Raw genomic sequence first — 20560 nt, 5'->3', positions numbered from 1 at the left:
CACTTGTGCCTGAGAGGTCAAGGCTGCAGTGAGCCATGATTGTGCCACTGCATTCCATCCTGCATAACAGGGTGAAACCCTACCTCAAACAAACAAAAACAACAAAAAGATTGAAAAAGGCTCAAAAGATTTTAAAAACCAATGTGTTATTTAGTGTGTGGAAAATGGGTGTGTACTTGTACATTGACAGCGGGACTATAAACTGGCATATATTTTCTTGAGGTTACTTTCATAATGTACAGCAAAATTGTGTGTACCCTCTGACCCCACAAATCTAATCACAAAAACACAAAGGACATATATACAAGAATATTCCCTACAAGGCTAACTTAAACACAGGAAAACTAGAAGTAACATAAATGTTTATAAAAGTATCAGCCAGTGTTACAGATTTAATTTTGTCCTCCCAAAATGAAGTCCCAGTACTTGTGAATGTGACCTTATGTGCAAACAGTGATCATGAGGTCACTGGGCTGAACAAATACGACTGGTGTCCTTAGACAAGGGGAAGCTTGGATAGAGACAGACCTGTGGAGAGGGAAGATGCATGAAGACACAGGGAAAACATCCTCTACAAGCCAAGGAAGGCCTGAGGCTAACAGAAGACAGGGAGAGGTATAGAATAGACTCTCCCTCACAGCCTTCAAAGGGAATCAACCCTATCAACACCTGGATTTCAGATTTCCAGCCTCTAGAACTGGAAAACATTTCTGTTGTTTAAGCCATCCAGTTTGTGTCACTAGCAAACTAACATAGCCAGCCAAATCACAGTATAGACACATAATGAAGTATTTGTGTGGAATGGAATAAATTTGTTGCCAGGACATATACAAACACGGTATTTATAAATGGCCTGAATACTTTCCCCCCAAAATTACTATTGTGGTAAAATACACCTAAACATTTACTATCTTAACAATTTTTAAGTGTAGAGTTCAGTGGTATTAAGTACATTCACATGGTACAATCACCACCACCATCCACCTTCAGAATGCTTTTCATAGGGCAAAACTGAAACTCTATATCCATTAAACAATAACTCTCAATTCCACCCTCCCCACCAAGTGCTGACAACCACCATTCTACGTTCTGTATCTGTGATTTTCACTACCCTAAGTACCTCAAGTAAGTGGAATCACACAATATTTGTTTTCTTGTGATTGACTTGTTTCACATAGCACAATGTCAAGGTTCATCTATACTGCAGCCCGTGCCAGAATTTCCTTCCTTTTTAAGACTGAGTGATATCCACTGTATGTATATGCCACACTTTGCTTATCCATTCATCTACTGATGGACACTTGGGTTGCTTCCACGTCTCAGTTATTGTGAATAATGCCGCTAAAAACATGGATATACAAGTACCTCTGAGACCCGGCTTTCAATCCTTGTGAGTATATACCCAGCAGTGAAAATGTCAGATATGATCGTTATATTTTTAACTATTTGAGGAAACACCATACTGCTTCCAATAATGATTGTACAATTTTACACTCCCACCAACACTGCACAAGGGTTCCCATTTCTCCACATTCTTGCCCACAGTTGTTATTTTCTGTTTTTTGATCATTGTTGCCCTAAGGGGTATGAAATGGTATCTTCTTATAGATTTGATTTGCATTTCCCTAATGATTAGTGATGTTGAGTATCTTTTGATGTGTTTATTGGACATTTTTATATCTTTGAAGAAATGTCTATTAAATTCCTTTACTCATTTTTGCAATGTGGGGAACTCCAACAACAATGGCTGCCACCTCTTTTCACCTCTATGATTAGATGCAGTAATCAGTAATCAGAGCACAAATACCCAATATTTGGAAAACGGCTTATTGTTGCCCACCATGGATGCTCCAAGCTGTGTGTAAGCTGCTCCAGGAACATACAAACAGCTCTCTCCCTAGCAGCTGGGGAAGGGGGATGAGTAGCTGCTACTGCATTAAGAACTAAACTGACCACTATTAAACACAATATACTGTCCATGCCTTCCCTTGGAAACTGCAAGCCTTTATTAGACTACAGAGTTCCAAAACACTTCCATCAGTCAGATTCTGCCAGTGTAACTGTTGTCCAAGCAGGAAGGCAGATGCTTCCTATCTGCCACCTTCCCAGAGTCCTCCTCATATAGTTGATTGAAGTGTGGATACTACCAATATGTTCTATCACATTTCATCAATGCTAAGATCCATTAACTTTCAGATACACCATTTTATGTACAAATAAGAAAAAACTAACTACCAATTAAATTATGACCTATCAGTAACCATAAGATGTATCTAGCTGTCAGAGATGTCAAATTTTGCAAAATTATGTATCTTAAAAAAATCAGGGCTGGGCATGGTGGCTCATGCCTGTAATCCAAGCACTTTGGAGGCCAAGGCGGGCGGATCACCTGAGGTCGGGAGTTCAAGACCAGCCTGACCAACATGGTGAAACCCCGTCTTTAAAAAAAAAAAAAAAAAATCAGTAAAATATGGTAACAGAGGAAAATATTCAAACTATTCTTCACTAATCAAAACTATACCTTCTGGAAGAATTTAAGGCCAGGACTATAAAAGCAGATTAAATGAACAAATACTAGCCAATTATTCAGTAATAATTAAGTTTTCATATACTTTTTAACTTGTTTCTACAATGGTACATAAAATTATTTAAGTTAGCACTAAAAAAATACACTTTTTTACATTTTAACTTTAATAACACATTAAAGGCATAAAAGAAAAATCTGTAAACATCTGAAAGAAAATTTGGAACTTCATTACATTGTATACTATTCTCTGAGGTCTCGTGACAAATGAAAAATGGTTACAATTTTTAAGAATTTAAAGTATGTCCTGGCTGGGTCACCTGAGGTCAGGAGTTCAAGACCCTCCGACCAGTAGGGTAAAGCCCTGTCTCTACTAAAAATACAAAAATTAGTTGGGCATGTTGGCATGTACCTGTAGTCCCAGCTATTCTGGAGACTAAGACAGGAGAACCGCTTGAACCTGGGAGGCAGAGGTTGCATGAGCCAAGATTGCACCGCTGCACTCTAGCCTGGGCAAAAAAGCAAGCCTCCGCCACACACATAAAATAATAAGGCCAGGGGCAATGGCTCATGCCTGTAATCCCAACACTTTGGGAGGCCAAGGGCAGGCGAATCACCTGAGGTGGGGAGTCCAAGACCAACATGGAGAAACCCCATCTCTACTAAAAATACAAAATTAGCCAGCTGTGTTGGCACATGCCTGTAATCCCAGCTACTTGGGAGGCTGAGGCAGGAGAATCGCTTGAACCTGGGAGGAAGACGTTGTGGTGAGCTGAGATCGTGCCATTGCACTCCAGCCTGGGCAACAAGAGTGAAACTCTGTCTCAAAAAAATAAATAAATAAAATAAAATAAATAAAATACATCCTATGGATAGCAGAATGAAAATCTTTAGTAGCTATGAAAAAAGTGTACCTTAAATATAAATGCTTTTTACAGACAGCTTTTCTGGAGCATGGTGATCGTGTTACCATTCACACACAGAGATACCTGAGCAAGTGGTAACTACTCAGGGGTAGTAGTTTCTGGGGACTTTTCCAATCACTCATGTTTAAAGTGGAGTTCCAAAAGCGAAGAACAGCACTGTAGCATGAAACCCGGTAGCAAGAATCATACAGTGATTTCTAATTCTCTTTTGCTTCTTCTGGTTAGACCAAGGAGAAAGTTTACTGCTTTAAATTCTTATTAGCACTTGTAACCTCTTTTTGACTGGAAAAGAAAGCCTTGCCTTGCCATTATATGCCATGGGATCCAGCTACAATTTAACAGCATTGTTTTATTTTTATTGTTACATTCTATTTATGACAATTTATATAGGTTTCCCACTTACCATGGTGATGTGAAGTTTCTTTTTAAAATTAATGTATTTTTAAGTGACCTGATTTAAATAGGAAGATCAAATAAATAACAATTCAGGTGATATACCAATATGGCCAAAACACTAGTTTAATAAATTGCACAGAGACTGGAGAGTAATTAATGCCTTTCAGTGGCATGTTAAAGAGAAATAAGGCTCAGCTGATTCCTCTCAGAACATGCTCTAGAAATGAACAAATGAAGCAACAAAACAACTTCTGTTAAAAATCCAGCAATATCCTTAAAAACAGGCCATCTAAATCCAATTTGTTCCAGGAGATAACCCACTACATAGAACAGCAGTCGAAGATAATGAAAACATTCCAAGATCCAATTTTATCAGTTTTTTCCCTTTCTTATCCCTTATAAATGGGGTACATTAAGTTCCATAAATAGTGCTAAATCATTGAACTAAAACAACAGATTTCCTTTCCTTATGAGAAAAAACCAGTTATAGTGTCAATTCTTTTCTTAGCACCACTAAATAGCTCAAGAACTAAAATAACCCCTTTTGTAAAAATGCAGGGAGTCTATTCCATTTTCTCACAGCAGCCTGCAGAAGGTCACCCTCCTTCTGACTGCCCTCCCACAGTCTCAGTAACATGAGCAAAGCTGTCATTTCTCAGCGTCTGAAGAAACAGACGGTGCAGTGAGCCCCAAGTAAGGAAAGGCATGAACTCCCTGTCCTGACCTGAAGTGATCAGAGCCTTTGTCATGTCTAAACTAACCTCATTATGCAAGATTCACAAATCTCATGCAGGACTTCAGATAGCAACTCACAATCAGAATCTCAAATAAAAATTCACCAATGTGGTAGCAAACTCACAAGTCCCCAAGAGCAATAAAAGTCTTGTCAGATCCACAGACCTTTGGCGAAAACATATGGTCACAAGGTCTGTGCATCAGCATCCCCGAGTCTAATGAACCAAAGCAGCCACTGAGGAGAGCATATAGAAGCAAAATCAGAGCGCAATGATAAACAGTGATTAATGAACAAGCCATATGCACATGTGCCCAGACTTTGCTAAGCACTATGAAAAATAGTTAAAAGTATGAAAGAGTGTCTACTTTCCAGAGTTAAAAACAAATAATAACACAAAACTCTATTAACTAAGGGCAACCTAAGCAGATGCAGTCAGTAACTGCCATTATTTTTCCTCTCTTGTCCTTGTTTTGTTGGTTTTTTCTTTCTTTCTTTTTTTTTTTTTTTTTTTTGAGGTGGAGTCTTGCTGTGTCACCCAGGCTGGAGTGAAGTGTGATCTAAGCTCACTGCAACTTCCACCTTCTCGGTTCAAGCGATTCTCCTGACTCAGCCCCCCAGGTAGCTAGGATTACAGGAGCCTGCCACCACACCCACCTAATTTTTGTATTTTTAGTAGAGATGGGGTTTCACCATGTTGGTCAGGCTAGTCTCAAACCCCTGACCTCAGGTGATCTGCCCGCCTCAGTCTTGCAAAGTGCTGGAATTACAGGTGTGAGCCACCGTACCCAGCCAAGTTTTTAATCTTAAAAAAGTAAAAACATTCTCTGGAATTCAAAAATTCTTTGTAATTACCACAAGTAAACATTCTAAATCTCTAACAAAGTCAGGAACAGTGGCTCACACCTATAATCCCAGCATTCTGGAAGGCTGAGGCAGGAGAATTGTTTGAGCCCTGGAGTTCAAGACCAGCCTGGACAACATGAGACCCCTGTCTCTATAAAAAATAAAAAAGTAAAGCCGGGCGCGGTGGCTCACGCCTGTAATCCCAGCACTTTGGGAGGCCGAGGCGGGTGGATTACTTGTGGTCAGGAGTTCAAGATCAGCCTGGCCAACATGGTGAAACCCTGTCTCTACTAAAAATACAAAAACTAGCTGGGATGCTAGTTATAGGAGCAGATGCCTGTAATCCCAGCTACTCAGGAGGTGAGGCAGGAGAATCTCTTGAACTCGGGAGGCAGAGGTTGCAGTGAGCCGAGATTACACCACTGCACTCCAACTGAGGGGTTAGAGCAAGACTCTGTTTCAAAAAAAAAAAAGCCAGGTGTGTTGGAGGCTGACGCAGGAGGATTACTTTAGCCCAGGAGGTTGAGGATGCAGTGAGATATGATTGTGCCACTGAATTCCAGCCTGGGTGACAGCGGAAGACTCTGTCTCAAAAAAAATTAAAACAAATCTCTAACAAGGCTACATTAAGCTGTCTCAAATCTTGTATACTTCATTCTTTACATATTCCCTCAACTATAAGATTTAAAAAAAAAAAAAAAATTACCTATTTCCTAGTAAAAAAGTCCAATGTTTCTCAATAAAAGCGCAGATGTCTTCTTTCCACCTGAAATAACCTTGACGTCCACTTCCTTCTAGAGACAGATTGTACATCGCCAACATGACGACCTGAAACACAAGTGAAACAAGGGGTGGAGAAACAGCACAGTTAGGGATATTAATCTTGAGGGGGAAAAAGTTTCTTCTGTTTTATATTCTGAGTAGCAATGGTAGGAAACAGAGGGAACAAAGGAAGGAAGGACAGTATCTTGGAATATACCCAAGGTAGAATTTACTTCCTTTTTTACTTTCGTTAGGTATCACTAATCCACTTAATTCTGTGTGCCACACACGCTGGGCTAATGTGTGGTTGAACTAATGGCTACAACAGAGCTGCCTCTGAATCAGTAGATAAACAGGCTTTGTCCCAAGGATCCCGCGCCCTACACAGTGCAGTCCTAAATCAAGGGCTACCTACTGGCCAGCAGGAGGCCTCCTGGTGCCTACTCCAGCCAGCATTTTCTAACCAACAGCACTACCCTTTATCAAATATCCTAAAAATCACCCTTGTATATACTTTTCTAAGCTATTAGAAGGAAAAAAGACTCTCAGAATTTCTGAACTAAAAATAATGCCACATGCTATATCTACTCAGTGACTTAGCCATTTTTAGCTGTCAAATCCCTCCTTCAAATGAAATCAGCATCGGAGAAGAAGGAAAGGCCGGGCCGCTCAGCCCATTCTCAGCGGGCTCCAAGATACCCTCAGAGCTCAGGGTGCAAACTCCTAATCTAATTTAATCCACTCTTATTTTACAGATGAGGAATTCATGACCCCAAATGGGGATGTATTTTCCAGAAACATAAATAACACAGGCTAACTGTAAAACACTTCAGTAATACAGAAAAGAGCAAAGGAGGAAGTAAAAATCATTTGAAACCCACCATCAAGGAATAATCACTGTCCTTTCAGACATTTTTCTTTGCATCTATACTCATATACTCATGTAGTTTTTTTGTGTGTTTATTTTTTTTTTTTTGAGATGGAGTCTCATTGCAATGCTCAGGCTGGAATGCAATGGTGCGAACTCAACTCACTGCAACCTCCGATTCCTGGGTTCAAGCAATTTTCCTGCCTCAGCTCCCAAGTAGCTGGAACCTCAGGTGCATGCCACCACGACTGGCTAATTTTTTGTATGTTCAGTAGAGACTGGCAAGGCTGGTCTCAAACTCCTGACCTCAAGTGATCTACCTGTCCTGGCCTCCCAAATTTCTGGGATTATAGGTGTGAGCCACTGCACCCAGCCTAATCCTTGTGTAAGGATTAGGAGCATCCCGTTGCTGTAAGGACTGTAAATTGCAGTTAATGCCCCCAACATCTGTATTCACAGCATTAAATCCCCAATAGTCCTATAGAAAGACCTATATCTATACCATTCAAAGAGGCCCAGTAATTCTGACGACTTCACTAACTCAATTTCCCCCATTCTTTTTTTTTTTTTTTTTTTTTTTGAGATGGAATCTTGCTCTGTCACCCAGTCTAGAGTATAGAGTGCAGTGGCTTGATCTCAGCTCGCAGCAACCTCCGCCTCCCAGGTCCAAGCGATTCTCCTGCCTCAGCCTCCCAAGTAGCTGGGATTACAGGTGCCTGCCACCATGCCCAGCTAATTTTTTTGTATTTTTAGTAGAGATGGGGTTTCACCATCTTGGCCAGGCTGGTCTTGAACTTCTGACCTCATGATCCACCCACCTCAGCCTCCCAAAGTGTTGGGATTACAGGCATGAGCCACTGTGCCTGGCCTCAATTTCCTACATTCTTAAACTTGTAATACTTGCAGACAATCTATAAACAACCCCATGAACAGATTTTTAACAATGACTTCCAGTTACATCTGCATCCAGTCTACACCAGCCAACAAACATCTTCCTTTAAACAATCAATATTCCTGGGAAGTTAGTGTTTAATGGGCATGGAGTTCCATTTTGCAAAGATAAAATTCTGGAGATGGATGGTAGTAGTGATTACACAGCAATGTGAATGTACTTAATGCTACTGAACTGTACACTAAAAAATGGTAAACTATATGTTATGCATATTTCATCATAATTTTCAAAAAGTTATTGCTCAATAAATAATTTAAGAAAATCATAGAACAATCTTTGCCCACTCTCAAGACTCCAAGAGTATCTCAGAAACATGTATCTATTGATAATCTCAGTGATAAAGTAGCTGTTATTTTATGAGTTTTCTGTATAATTGAGATATTTTATGACTTTAAAAAGTTAAAGTTCACATATTTACTTGAAAATAACTTTTTCTATTATCACCTAATATTGACTGGACAAACTATATACTAATATACAAAGGACCTGTTTTTCCTCCTCTCCTGGAATTTATAATCTAAAAGAATGAATCCCAGGCTGGGCACAGTGGTTCATGCCTATAATCCCAGTACTTTTGGAGACTCAGGTGGATGAATCACCTGAGGTCAGGAGTTCAAGACCAGCCCGGCCAACAAGGTGAAACACCATCTCTACTAAAAATACAAAAATTAGCCAGGCATGGTGGGGCACACCTGTAGTCCCAGCTACTCAGGAAGCTGAGGCAGGAGAATCACTTGAACCCGGGAGACGGACGAGTTGAGCTGAGATAGCGAGCTGAGATAGCGCTATTGCACTCCAGCAAAATTCCGTCTCAAAAAAAAAAAAAAGGAATGAATCCCAGTATAATTTTCTGCTCTCACGCTACCAGACAAAGCCCATCAGTAATGAAGATGGTCTTGTGGACCAATGTATCCACAGGGCCTAGATCACAGCTGGCAGGTACTCAGTATACGCTGAAGAACACTAGAAAAATAATGAACACAGATCGATCATAGTATCTTTATTTGTGCCATAAGAATGAGTCTCCAGGAAAACAATGTAAAAACTTCCCTATCCTTCCCAAATGTTTGATAAAGTTTCTCCTATGTATAGAACTGCTATTGACAGGAGTCACCAAGGAGGAGGAAAGGGCACAGAAAAGGAGTGTGGCAGGAAGGGCGATCAGACCTCTTTATTACAAGTATTTTATAATACAAACAAAATGCTGTTTGCATTGCAAGCATTTCTATTATTTCTTTGGTAAATCAACAAAGTTTGAGATTTAAAAAGACAGAAAACCCACATTTCAATATGCTAAGTATTTAGTGACATCAATGAAGTCTATTCAAGACCAACTGATTCTCTTTCAGGTCTTCAATCAAAGGTGGGCTTTTTCAGATGCAACTAGAAACACAGGTCACTTGTTTGCAGAGAACCAGATGTGTGCAATCTAAGTTATCACTTCATCCTACCAGTTTAGTATCCACCATCAATATGTCTTTTGGAAGTGAAAAAATAATTTGGCTGGGCATGGTGGCTCAAGTCTATAATCCCAGCACTTTGGGAGGCTGAGGCAGGTGGGATCACCTAAGGTCAGGAATTCCAGACCAGCCTGGGCAACATGGTGAAACCCTATCCCTACTAAAAATTAGCCAGGTGTGGTGGCAGGCGCCTGTAATCCCAGCTACTTAAGAGGCCGAATCATAATTGCTTGGACCTGGGAGGTGGGGGGGCTGCAGTTATCTGAGATCGTGCCACTGCACTCCAGCCTGGGGGACAGAGCTAAACTCCCTCTCAAAAAAAAAAAAAAAAAAAAAAAAAAAAAAAAGAGAAAAGAAAAGAAATGAAAAGAATTTGTATGTTAGTCTAATTAAATATGCAAAGTGGCTGGGTGGGCACGGTGGATCACCTGAGGTCAGGAGTTCAAGACCAGCCATGCCAACATGGTGAAACCCTGTGTCTACTAAAAATACAAAAAAATTAGCCAGGCATGGTGGTACGTGCCTGTAATCCCAGCTACTAGGGAGGGCTGACGCAGGAGCCTTGCTTGAACCTGCGACTCGGAGGTTGCAGTGAGCTAAGATCGTGCCACTGCACTCCAGCCTGGGCAACAGAGCGAGACTCCACCTCAAAGAAGAAATAAAAATGAATAAATAAATATGCAAAGTGAGCCAATATTATATATTTTAAGCAAAATAAGCAAAAGCCAGCTTTTCTTTTAAAAAGAACCTCTATGGAAAACTCACATTTTTGAAAGTAACAAATTACATATATTTGCTCTCTCCCATTTTACAGCTTTTATGAGAAACCACTTGCAGGCCAAATACAAATCTACCTGTGTGCACATATCACAATAATTTATAAGATAATTATAAATTATTATATTTATATCTATATATCTCATATATTAATAAAATCTTGCCTACACACAGTATCCCATGTACACTTGAGAAAAAGGTCCCAATTACAATATTCATGAGGTTCTATCCTCAATACAAACTTCTCTTCATTTTCTACTTACATTTTTTTCAGGCAAGTCAAAGAAAAGGCTTCCTAAATTCACCACTGACAGATTTCTTCAGATGTCCTAATAAAGCACTGATAATTAAGATAATAGTCTAAGGCTGCTAAAGCAACTACAATTTATAAGGAACATCACAAGTGGCTAAAATGGTGTAATTTAAAATCTTTATCACCCGTCAAAGTAAAAAGTGCTATGGGTAATTATCTTGTTTATCTGTATATTATCTAAATTAAGTACGTACAGAATGTCAGCTGTCTTGGGGCAGAGGCCATAGCTATCTCATTCACCACAGTAGACTCAGGCCTAGAATAGCACATGGTTCATAATAGATACTCAGTATTTGTTGAATGAATGAACATAACTGAGTAATATATAATTCATTTTTTTGAGACAGGGTCTCACTCTGACACTCAAGCTGTAGTACAGTAGCTCAATCACAGCTCATTGCAGCCTCAGCCTCCCAGGCTCAAGTGACCCTCCCACCTCAGTCTCCTGAGAAGCTGGGACCACAGGCACCCACCACCACAACACTCGGCTAATTTTTGTATTGTTTTTTATAGAGACGGGGTTTCACCACATTGCCCAGGCTGCTCTACTGAGCTGAGGCGATCTGGCAGGCTCAGCCTCCCAAAGTGCTGGGATTACAGATGTGAGCCACTATGTCTGGCTTCATTTGGTTTTTGAACTAAAAAGCATATATATACTGGTGCCCTATTATTAACATATTAACATACTGATATAGAAGCAAAAGCAAACAATTTAATAGAACCCGGAGATCAGTAAAAAGCTATTGTTTAGGATACAGCTGGCTTAGATTAAGGTGTTGGTATTAGAGACGGTTAAAAGTGAACAAGTATTTCAGCAAACAAAAAATATTCAAACACCTCTGAGTTCAAATGCAGAAAGCTGGGTTATGTTGGTTTTTGCAATCAGTCACCTTAGTTCTTCCCAATCTATTTACAACATAGCCATCTTTCCATTTAAAAAAAAAAAATAGTTTTATTGTTCTTAAAATGGCTGCCAGGAAAATAAGAATTTCATTTTCAATTATAACCAGAGCTTGGTATCACATATAAATGAAATCACGAGATTCTCATGCCTCTCAAACTCAATTCACCAAGTCAGCAGTGATATATATATTTTTTTTTTTTTTTTTTGAGATGGAGTCTCACTTTGTCACCCAGGCTGGAGTGCAGTGGCGTGATCTCAGCTCACTGCAACCTCCATCTCCTGGGTTCAAGCAATTCTCCTGCCTCTCGGCCTCCCAAGTAGCTGGGATTACAGGGGCCTACCACCACAAAAATGGCCCACCACTTTTGTATTTTCAGTAGAGATGGGGTTTCACCATGTTGGCCAGGCTGGTCTCCAACTCCTGACCTCAGGTGATCCACCCACCTTGGCCTCCCAAAGCGCAGTGATTACAGCAAATATTTTTCACTCCCTTCTCCACCTATTCGGTATCTAATTTCATTGCAAAATAAAAAGTCCCCCTCCAAACAACTCAAAAGCTCATCCCTAAGTTTCTAGATACTCATTCCAACAAACTCCTGGGGGAACCACCCTCAGGGACTCGGGGAAGGGCTTTTTACTCACTTGCTGCCATGTCAGCTTCAGCCTTTCATATTGCTCCTTGCCATCTGCCGAGCAATCCGAACAAGTAAACCTAAAAAAATTATCACCCTTAAGGTAACTGAGCTGTTCCCTCAGCTGACCTAGAAGAAAAACAGAAAGTCACATCATGGGTTTATCTAGAGCAGTGGTAACCCCAAGGTATAATCCATTTATCACCCAGATTTTCCTTTCCCATGTTGAGTCTTCTTTTCTTGAGCAAACACACAATAGCAAGATGGGAAAGAGGAAGGCAGTAAGAAAGACTTCTATTCTTCTAACACCTAAGTATACGCCCACTAAGATCTGTAGGATCCAGTAACTTTTAGGAGAAAGGTACTGGAAAATCAGGTATTGTTGCTGGATTTCCCAACTGTCACATTCCTGACTCCCAGAGGCAGGTCTCTTCACACATTCTTTCAAAAAATATGAGCTCCTTCTGCATACCAGGCACTGCGCTAGAAACTGGGAATACAAAGTCCAAGACAGATAATGGTGCCTGCTCTCACAGGTTTGCACTTCCCTGAGGGCTGCAGAGAAAACAGGTAATCACAACAGCACAGTGGTTCTCCACATTCACAGTGCATCAGAATCGTTCCTGGTTTTCTAAATATACTTGGTTCTAGACCAGATAAAAGGAATCAACTTCTGAAGCAGAGCCTAGGAGTTACATTTCTGTGACACATGAAAACCGCAGGAGTGGTATGTGGTATGTACCACTGGGCAGTGTGAGGGTAAGTAAAAAGTGGACCCAACCTATGTTAGGGGGAGGCCTAGGATTAGAAATTGGCCAGGTGAAAAGGGGTGTCTTTGTATAAAGGGAGAATGGAGCCTGTGGAGATGCATATTCCAGAAAGGAAAAATACCTGTGCAAAGGTATTCCTAGGAAAAATACCTAGGAATAAGAAAGAATTGTTTGTAAAGAATGAAAAGTTCATCCTAACTGCAAACTTCTGTGGGGATCAACAAAGCTACACTTAGCAGGGTCCTGACCACAAAGAGCAGCTTAAAATTTGTCCTCACAGGACAAAAGGAAAGCCACTGAGAATTCAGGCAGAACCTGGATTTAATAAGCAGAGACCACTCAGAAGCAAAAATCAGCTAACAAATTCTACATTTCCTGTGAAAATGTTACTATTAATTTGTTAACAGTAACTAAATCTGAAGTTGAACGCATTTTAAGAAAAAAATTCCACATGCCAGAAAATGACCCACTTCACAATTATATATGTATTTCTCTGACTTGGTTACAGATTCTATCACACAAAAGCATTCCTCAGGTACATACATCTGTAAAGTCTCTTGCCTAATGGGAAAATCCTGCTTTGGTACGAACCATATGATGGCTGGCAAGCCATACTCCTTGAATGCCAGGAAGCTGACCATGGAATATCTCAAAATTGGGAATGGCCACAGTGGCTCATGCCTGTAATCCCAGGATTTTGGGAGGCAGGCAGATCACCTGAGGTCGGGAGTTCGAGACCAACCTGAGCAACATGGAGAAACCCCATCTCTACTAAAAATAAAAAATTAGCCAGGTATGGTGGCGTATGCCTGTAATCCCAGTTACTTGGGAACCTGAGGCAGAAGAATCACTTGAACCTGGGAGGCGGAGGTCACGGTAAGCCAAGATCGCACCATTGCACTCAAGCTTGGGCAATGAGAGCGAAACGCTGTCTCAAAAAAAAAAAAAAAAATTAGGCAGGTGTGGTGGCAAATGCCTGTAATCACAACTGTTTGGGAGGCTGAGGCAGGAGAATCACTTGAACCCGGGAGCCGAGATTGCACCATGCACTCCAGCCTGGGCAACAAAAGCAAAACTCCATCTTCAAAAACAAAAAAAAGAAAAAAACCTCAAGATTGGGGCAATCAGGGAGTGTGTATGATGTTATCTCTTGCCAGAAGAAAAAAAGGAAAATGGGAAAAAAGACTGGTTCTAGAAAAAGAGCAAAAAACACCTTCAATGTGCTCATCTAACTTCTCTTCGGTATACAACAGCAGTTCTCCACATAAGTTAAATGTTAACAAAGTAATTTTTATAAACTTGAACATGAATTCTACACTGGGATTGGAATTTGGCCCCAAATCTATATGATCTTGTTAGAAAAATATGGCTAATTCTCTAAGTAACACAGGATTTCCAATTTTCTCATTTTTATTGAGTTACCATCAAAATTGTGAACAACGTGATAGAGGTCGACAGTAAGTTTCATTAGTACAAACGTGCCTATGTTTTATATAAATTGATAGCTGATTAACTAGACAATAAATATAATTATCCTTTTATTTGGGTCTCTTTTATATTCACATTTCTTTCACAGGTTGGAAAAACAAACCTTCACACTGGAATTGACAAATCAAAGAAATTGAGAAGCTCCTTACTGGCTGGTATCCATTTTTGGCACTTGTCACAGAAGTAGGACAGCTGCTCCTCCATCCACGATACGTCTCCTTCATCGCTGTTGAGGGAATCCCCACTCTGGTCGTGTGATAAGTCCACTGATGCCTGATCCTCAGATTCCACAATCAGGAGCGTCTCTCCCTCCACTTCACCTTCCTCCAGTCCTTCTGAGGTCGATGTTCTCGTGGCTTCGTCATCGTGCCGACTAATCAGACTACTCAGGTGGATGCTACTATCCATCCCTTCCTTCTCACAAGTTCAGCAGTGCTTCTCAGTAACAACCCTAAGCTCTGGACAGTGACCTTAACAGAGCTTCTACCAGGATCATACAGAGACTTCCAAAGAGCGTCTGCCCACACTCCTTTATTCAGATATAAGGGACACTGAAAGCAGTAATTTACAATATATGATCCACTGTCCTTTACCTGATCAAGTTTAAAAAGACAGTGACCAAAAAAAAGATGAAGACACCACTAAGCTACTCTCCATCAACACACGCACATACACTCATGTTGTCTGTCCCATTGATATTTCACATTCAAGTCGTTTTTTGAGATCCTTTTGCCAATAACATCTCTCTTTCTGCTTCAAGTTGCTTAGTCAATTTAATCTGTTCTCCCAAAAGACGAATGTTTTCTTTTTTCCGATTTTGTCTCTGAATGTCTCTGATAACTCCGTCATGAAGCCTCTAAAAACGTAAGAAACAGATTTCAGTAACATCCCGAACAGGTGGTCCCCATCCTTGTACCATTCAAATCCAAATGACAGTGTTACCAAAATACACTTAAAACTTTCAGATTCCAAATACCCAGTTACTATTTTAATTTTCTGTACAAATGTAAAATGTAATAAAGAAACCATCAAATAAATTTGGTAGTGTTAAATGTTATTACTGAAATGATTTCTCATATTTTAAGAAATTCCTGAGCATTTAGTACAGACTATTTAAGAAATAACAGAAAAAAAAACTGTTAAATAAAAAATAAAATATGTTAAATTTTATTTTATTTTATTTATTTTTTGAGATAGCGTCTTGTTCTGTTGCCCAGGCTGGAGTGCAGTGGCGTGATCTCAGCTCACTGCAACCTCTACCTCCTAGGTTCAAGTGATTCTCGAGCCTCAGCCTCCCATGTAGCTAGGATTACAGTCGTGTACCACCATGCTCAGCTAATTTTTGTATTTTTAGTAGAAAGGCGTTTTGCCATGTCAGCCAAGCTGGTCTAGAACTCCCGACCTCAAGTGATCTGCTCACCTCAGCCTCCCAAAGGCTGGGTTACAGGCATGAGTCACCTCGCCTGGCCAATATTAAATTTTAAAAGTTTAATTTATATGTAATGCTTAAAACCTTGGCAAGTTACTACAGTAACACTGTAAACTACCCTTCTGTTAGCAATTACCCTAGCTGAACAATAAACATCAAGAGAAAAAAAAGCAGATTACTAAAATCTGAACTTCACTTCTAGCATGTAAAGTTAAAAATGTAAAACTCATAAAGAATTATTAATTATATAACAGAGAGAAGGAAAAAAAGAAGAATGCTACTACCAGAGGAAAAAATAAATTCCCATCAATGGTAGTTACCTTAGTAAGCACTAAAAAACTACAGAATTCCAGAACACGGACCTGACACCCAAGATTAGACTTTTAAAAACATCAATTCAGTCATTACTAATAACTAAAATTTTACAGTTTATTGCTCACAAAATACTCTGTTTTTAGGCCAGTGGCTCACTCCTGTAATCCCAGCAGTTTAGGAGGCCAAGGCAGGCAGACTGCTTAAGCTCTGAAGTTTTAGACCAGCTTGGGCAACATGGCAAAATCCCATCTTCAGCAAAAATACAAAAAAAAAAAAAAAAAATTGTAGGGCGTGGTGACGTGTGCCTGTTGTCCCAGCTACTCCAGAGGCTGAGGTGATAGGATCACCCGAGCCTGGGAGGCACAGGCTGCAGTGAGATGAGATCCCGCCACTTTACTCCCAGCTGGGTGATAGAAGCAAGACCCCATCTCAAAATAAATGAAGTTTCTCTGTTGTTTTTTTTTTTTTTTGAGACGGAGTCTCACTCTGTCACCCAGGCTGGAGTCCAATGGCACGATCTCGGCTCACTGCAATCTCCACCTTCTGAGTTCAAGATATTCCTGTTCCTCAGCCTCCCAAGTTGCTGAGATCACAGGCGTGTGCCACCAGGCCTAGCTAATTTTTTTGTATTTTTAGTAGAGATGGGGTTTTATCATGTTGGGCAGGCTGGTCTCGAACTCCTGACCTAAAATGATCTGCCCACCTTGGCCTCCCAAAATGCCAGGATTACAGGCATAAGCCACCACACACAGCCAATAGTTTTTTTTAATAGTGGCTAAATACAGTAGAATTAATGGGAGTGGGGCCCAGGGCCTGCATATGTCTGTGGGGTTTTTTCCAAATTATTTTACCTATTTTTAAAAATTCAGCTAATATAATACCTACCTGCTGGACCTTCTCCAGGTCTACAGCTTCATTATGGGAGATCTGAAGGAGCCCTGGGATTGATATAACTCAACTGAAACCCAGCTGTCTTGAACCATGCACCCTTGGCAAGATCCCCACTGAGACAAAAATGGAGGTGCTTATTCCACTCCCCTGACCCCAGGTCTTCTTGTCCTGTTCCTTTTATACCATGATACACCAATACCCACCCTCCCAAGCCCACACCATTCACCAGAATCATTCCTTCCACACCTGCTTCCCAGATCCTACCCTTCCTTCTCAGAGATGTCATGTGTGCTTATGATCTGGTTCCCCATTCCATTATTTGCTATTGTCCTCCAGGTTTCAAGGTCTATGCGGATTGCCTCACACATCCTTCCCATGACTGTCACTGAACTACCTTTCTAACCACGAAAGATCTCTTTATTCTTCCAACCCTAACACCTAGAACTCTGGCTCCTCATGTAGCACTGCTTCATTTTTGCTAGGTTACTGTGAGGATTAAAGACGATGTACGTAAAGTGTTTAACACACTGCCTGGTACGTGGTAGACAGTCAGGAAACAGTCATTATCTAATTTCTTGCTTCCTTGAAACTTCTGATACATCCACTGTGCTAATCATTTGTCCTAGTCTTTCCTACTGCTATTAATACAATGTAAGCCCCTAATGAGGAACCGTACATTAAAAAAACAAAACAAAACAGGTTATTCTGCTCAACCTTTTTTTTTTTTTTTTTTTTTTTTTTGAGACAGAGTTTCGCTCTTGTTGTCCAGGCTGGACTGCAATGGCGGATCTGGGCTTACCACAACCTCCACCTGCGGGGTTCAAGCGATTCTTCTGCCTCAGCCTCCCCAGTACCTGGGATGACAGGCATGCCCCACCACACCTGGCTAATTTTGGATGTTTAGTAGAGACTGGGTTTCTCCACGTTGGTCAGGCTGGTCTCAAACTTCTAACCTCAGGGGATCTGTTTGCCTCAGCCTCCCAAAGTACTGGGATTACAGGCATAAGCCACCATGCCCAGCCTCTGGTCAACCTTTTCTTCATCTCTAACTTACAAATAACCACTGTTCCACGTTGTAACACACTGGTTCTCAACCCTGTGTTAAAATCCTCTTGGTTGCTTTTAAAACATTGCTGAGGCCAGGCACAGTGTCTCACGCCTGTAATCCCAGCACTTTGCAAGGCCAAGGCAGGCGGATCACACGGTCAGGAGTTTGAGACCAGCTTGACCAACATGATAAAACCCTGTCTCTACTAAAAATACAAAAACTAGCCAGGCATGGTGGTATGTGCCTGTAACCCAGCTACTCAGGAGGCTGAGGCAGGAGAATTGCTCGAACCTGGAGGCAGAGGTTGCAGTGAGCTGAGATCGCGCCACTGCACTCCAGCCTGGGCGACAAGAGTGGGATTCCATCTCAAAAACAAAAACAAGGCCGGGCGCGATGGCTCACGCCTGTAACCCTATCACTTTGGGAGGCCGAGGTGGGTGAATCACCTGAGGTCAGGAGTTCATGACCAGCCTGGCCATCATGGTGAAATCCTATCTTTAAAAACAAAAACAAAAACAAAAAAAACCCAAAATGAAAACATTGCTGAACCAGGTCCCCATCCCCAAGAGATTCTGGTTTAAATCGTCTGGGGTGGGGACCAAGCCTTAGTCACATTGTAAAAACTTTCAGGGAACATCTGATGTTTATATGGTCCAAAGCCAAGTTCTAACCCATCCATACCCTAACCCTTCAAAAATCACTTCACTGACGTCAGAACAACATCTGTCATACTAAACTTTACCCCATCTCAAGTTTTCCCGGGATCACCACCTTTTCCTTTTCCTTCTAAGAGGCGGAAGTCTTCTGCCTCTACTCCAAGAACTATCCCCTTAGGAGCACATTTTTTAATCCCAAATCTCTGATCTCTTCTGTGCCCTTTCATTAAGTCGCCTTATCTCCCTCCTGAAAATTCTTGTATGATTCCTCTCCTCTAATTTCCACAGTCCGTGAACACCAAGAACAAAGACCTCATCTGTTTCATCTCTGTATACCAAGCACATAGCCAGTTCAAAGCTCTGGGTAGGCAAATCAAGAAAAGACTGTTTATTCTTGATTCATCCAGTCCATTATTTTCACCCTTGGTGAACTAGATTCAATCCCAATCACTGTCAAGGTGCTCTTTGAAAGTTCACTAAGGACCCAATTCCCTGATCTCAGTACGGTTGTGAACCACTGATAGACTCTGGAGGAGTGAAGTTTCCTTATCTTTGTATTCCCAAGGTGCTTAGTGAGGTAGCTTCAACACAGTAATCAGCCATTAAAGGTCTGTCAACTTGATCAAGAAAGAAAATATGAATTGAGAGGAAAGAATAGATGGTCAGTCACTCATCAGTAGGTCATGGATACTTCCTGAAATAAAAGTACCAAAAAGAAAATTTGGAGCCTTTTATCTCTATCGTTCCCAGATTCTACAGTTTCCGTAGCAAACTGTTCATTTAAAGTAGAAGTGCAAATATCTCACCAAATTACCTTGGCCAAAGCGAGTATGGGGGAGGGGGACTCTCTTACTATTGGATAAAATCAATAGCACTTAAAACACATGAGGCTTTAGCCGCAACCTTGGGCCAGAAGAGAGGCTGGTAACTTGCAGAATGCACCCCAAGGAACTCCTTCCCCCCGCTTCTATTTTCCAGCGGCCCAAGTGAGATGTGGAAAGGTCCGCACCCTGCCGGCCGGCTGCGACCTGAAAACAGAGCCGCTGGGCACCCCAAGAGCGTGCGTGAGTGCGCGGCGCAAGGCCCCTTCGGCGCGGGGCTCCCAGGGCGCTAAGCCGGCGGCCGAGTGGTCCTGAAGCGCCCGGCTGCACACGCCCGCCGGGAGCGGCAGCTCCGGGAGCCTAGCAAGGCGGCCCGGCCGGAAACGCATGGGGTGCTGGGCCGCGCCGCCGGGAGGGAAAGACGCGAGGAGGGGGTGAAGAACCGAACGGACAGAGACCACCAGAGGCCCCAGGTCGCCGCTGCGCCGGGGCCCGCAAGAGACGGTCACGTGACACCGACCTGCTGGTCCCACCGCTGCTTCACATGTACGCCGGCCACCGTGGCCGCCGTTAGCAGCACCGACAGGCCCAGCACCACCTTCGAGGTCCTCGACATCCCCGCGCTGGCCGCCGCGGCCTCCTTCTCCCGCCCGCCAGAGGCGCGGGGGCCGCCGCAGATTGCGCGCCGCCGCCGGTTCTGCCCAGGCTCGATCCCTCGAGCGCAGAGCCCCGGTCGTCGCCGCCAGGCGAGAGCAATCGAGAGCCGAGCACCGAGGGGCGCCCCAGTACTGCGGAGTCTTGGCTTCTCTAGGGGCGCACCCCGTCGGCCTCGGCGTTAGGAGGCCGACGGGGTGCGCCCCTAGAGAAGCCAAGATTCAAATGTCAGGAGTCCCAGCCCAAGCTGGCCCCGGCACCTTACCAGGGTGGACGGTAGGGGTTCCATGCCTGAGCCGGTTCAGGCTGCGGGGGACGGCCTGAGGGGTCGGGGGTTCCCGCAGGAGCACCGTGCAGACCCCTCTCCCACAGACGTCCCTTCTGAGCGCCTGACT

General features: G+C 42.2%; 2 protein-coding genes across 5 annotated transcripts in view; both read right to left on the bottom strand.

The window, feature by feature from the left end:
* KAT14 (lysine acetyltransferase 14) overlaps positions 1 to 15191 on the bottom strand; it is a 42929-nt gene extending 27738 nt beyond the window's left edge. The window contains exons 1-3 of one of the 3 annotated variants that reach the window (XM_032248079.1): positions 14501 to 15191; positions 12104 to 12222; positions 6132 to 6253 (exon numbers count right to left, since the gene is read on the bottom strand). In XM_032248079.1, the coding sequence (XP_032103970.1) occupies positions 6132 to 6253; positions 12104 to 12222; positions 14501 to 14759 (500 nt within the window). In that variant the 5' untranslated portion in view covers positions 14760 to 15191. The remainder of the gene's footprint in view (positions 1 to 6131; positions 6254 to 12103; positions 12223 to 14500) is intronic. The other 2 variants (XM_032248080.1, XM_032248081.1) reach the window with 2 other exon arrangements.
* Positions 6131 to 20227, bottom strand: LOC116530114 (protein PET117 homolog, mitochondrial). 2 transcript variants are annotated; one of them, XR_004259840.1, is made up of 4 exons: positions 20032 to 20227; positions 14501 to 15207; positions 12104 to 12222; positions 6131 to 6253 (listed from the first exon to the last, which is right to left on the bottom strand). XR_004259840.1 is itself a non-coding variant. In XM_032248082.1 (2 exons), the coding sequence occupies exons 1-2, from the start codon at positions 20125 to 20127 to the stop codon at positions 15058 to 15060; spliced, it is 246 nt and encodes an 81-aa protein (XP_032103973.1). In that variant the 5' UTR covers positions 20128 to 20227; the 3' UTR covers positions 14256 to 15057. The 2 variants fall into 2 exon arrangements, 1 of the variants encoding a protein (XP_032103973.1); XM_032248082.1 differs by lacking the exons at positions 6131 to 6253; positions 12104 to 12222 and having other exon boundaries at positions 14256 to 15207.
* Positions 20228 to 20560: the final 333 nt, after the last annotated feature.

This window comes from Sapajus apella, unplaced genomic scaffold (genome assembly GCF_009761245.1).
Source record: "Sapajus apella isolate SASKATOON/1434 unplaced genomic scaffold, GSC_monkey_1.0 scaffold65, whole genome shotgun sequence".
NCBI lineage: Eukaryota > Metazoa > Chordata > Mammalia > Primates > Cebidae > Sapajus > Sapajus apella.
This window is presented reverse-complemented; position numbering and strand designations above follow the sequence as displayed.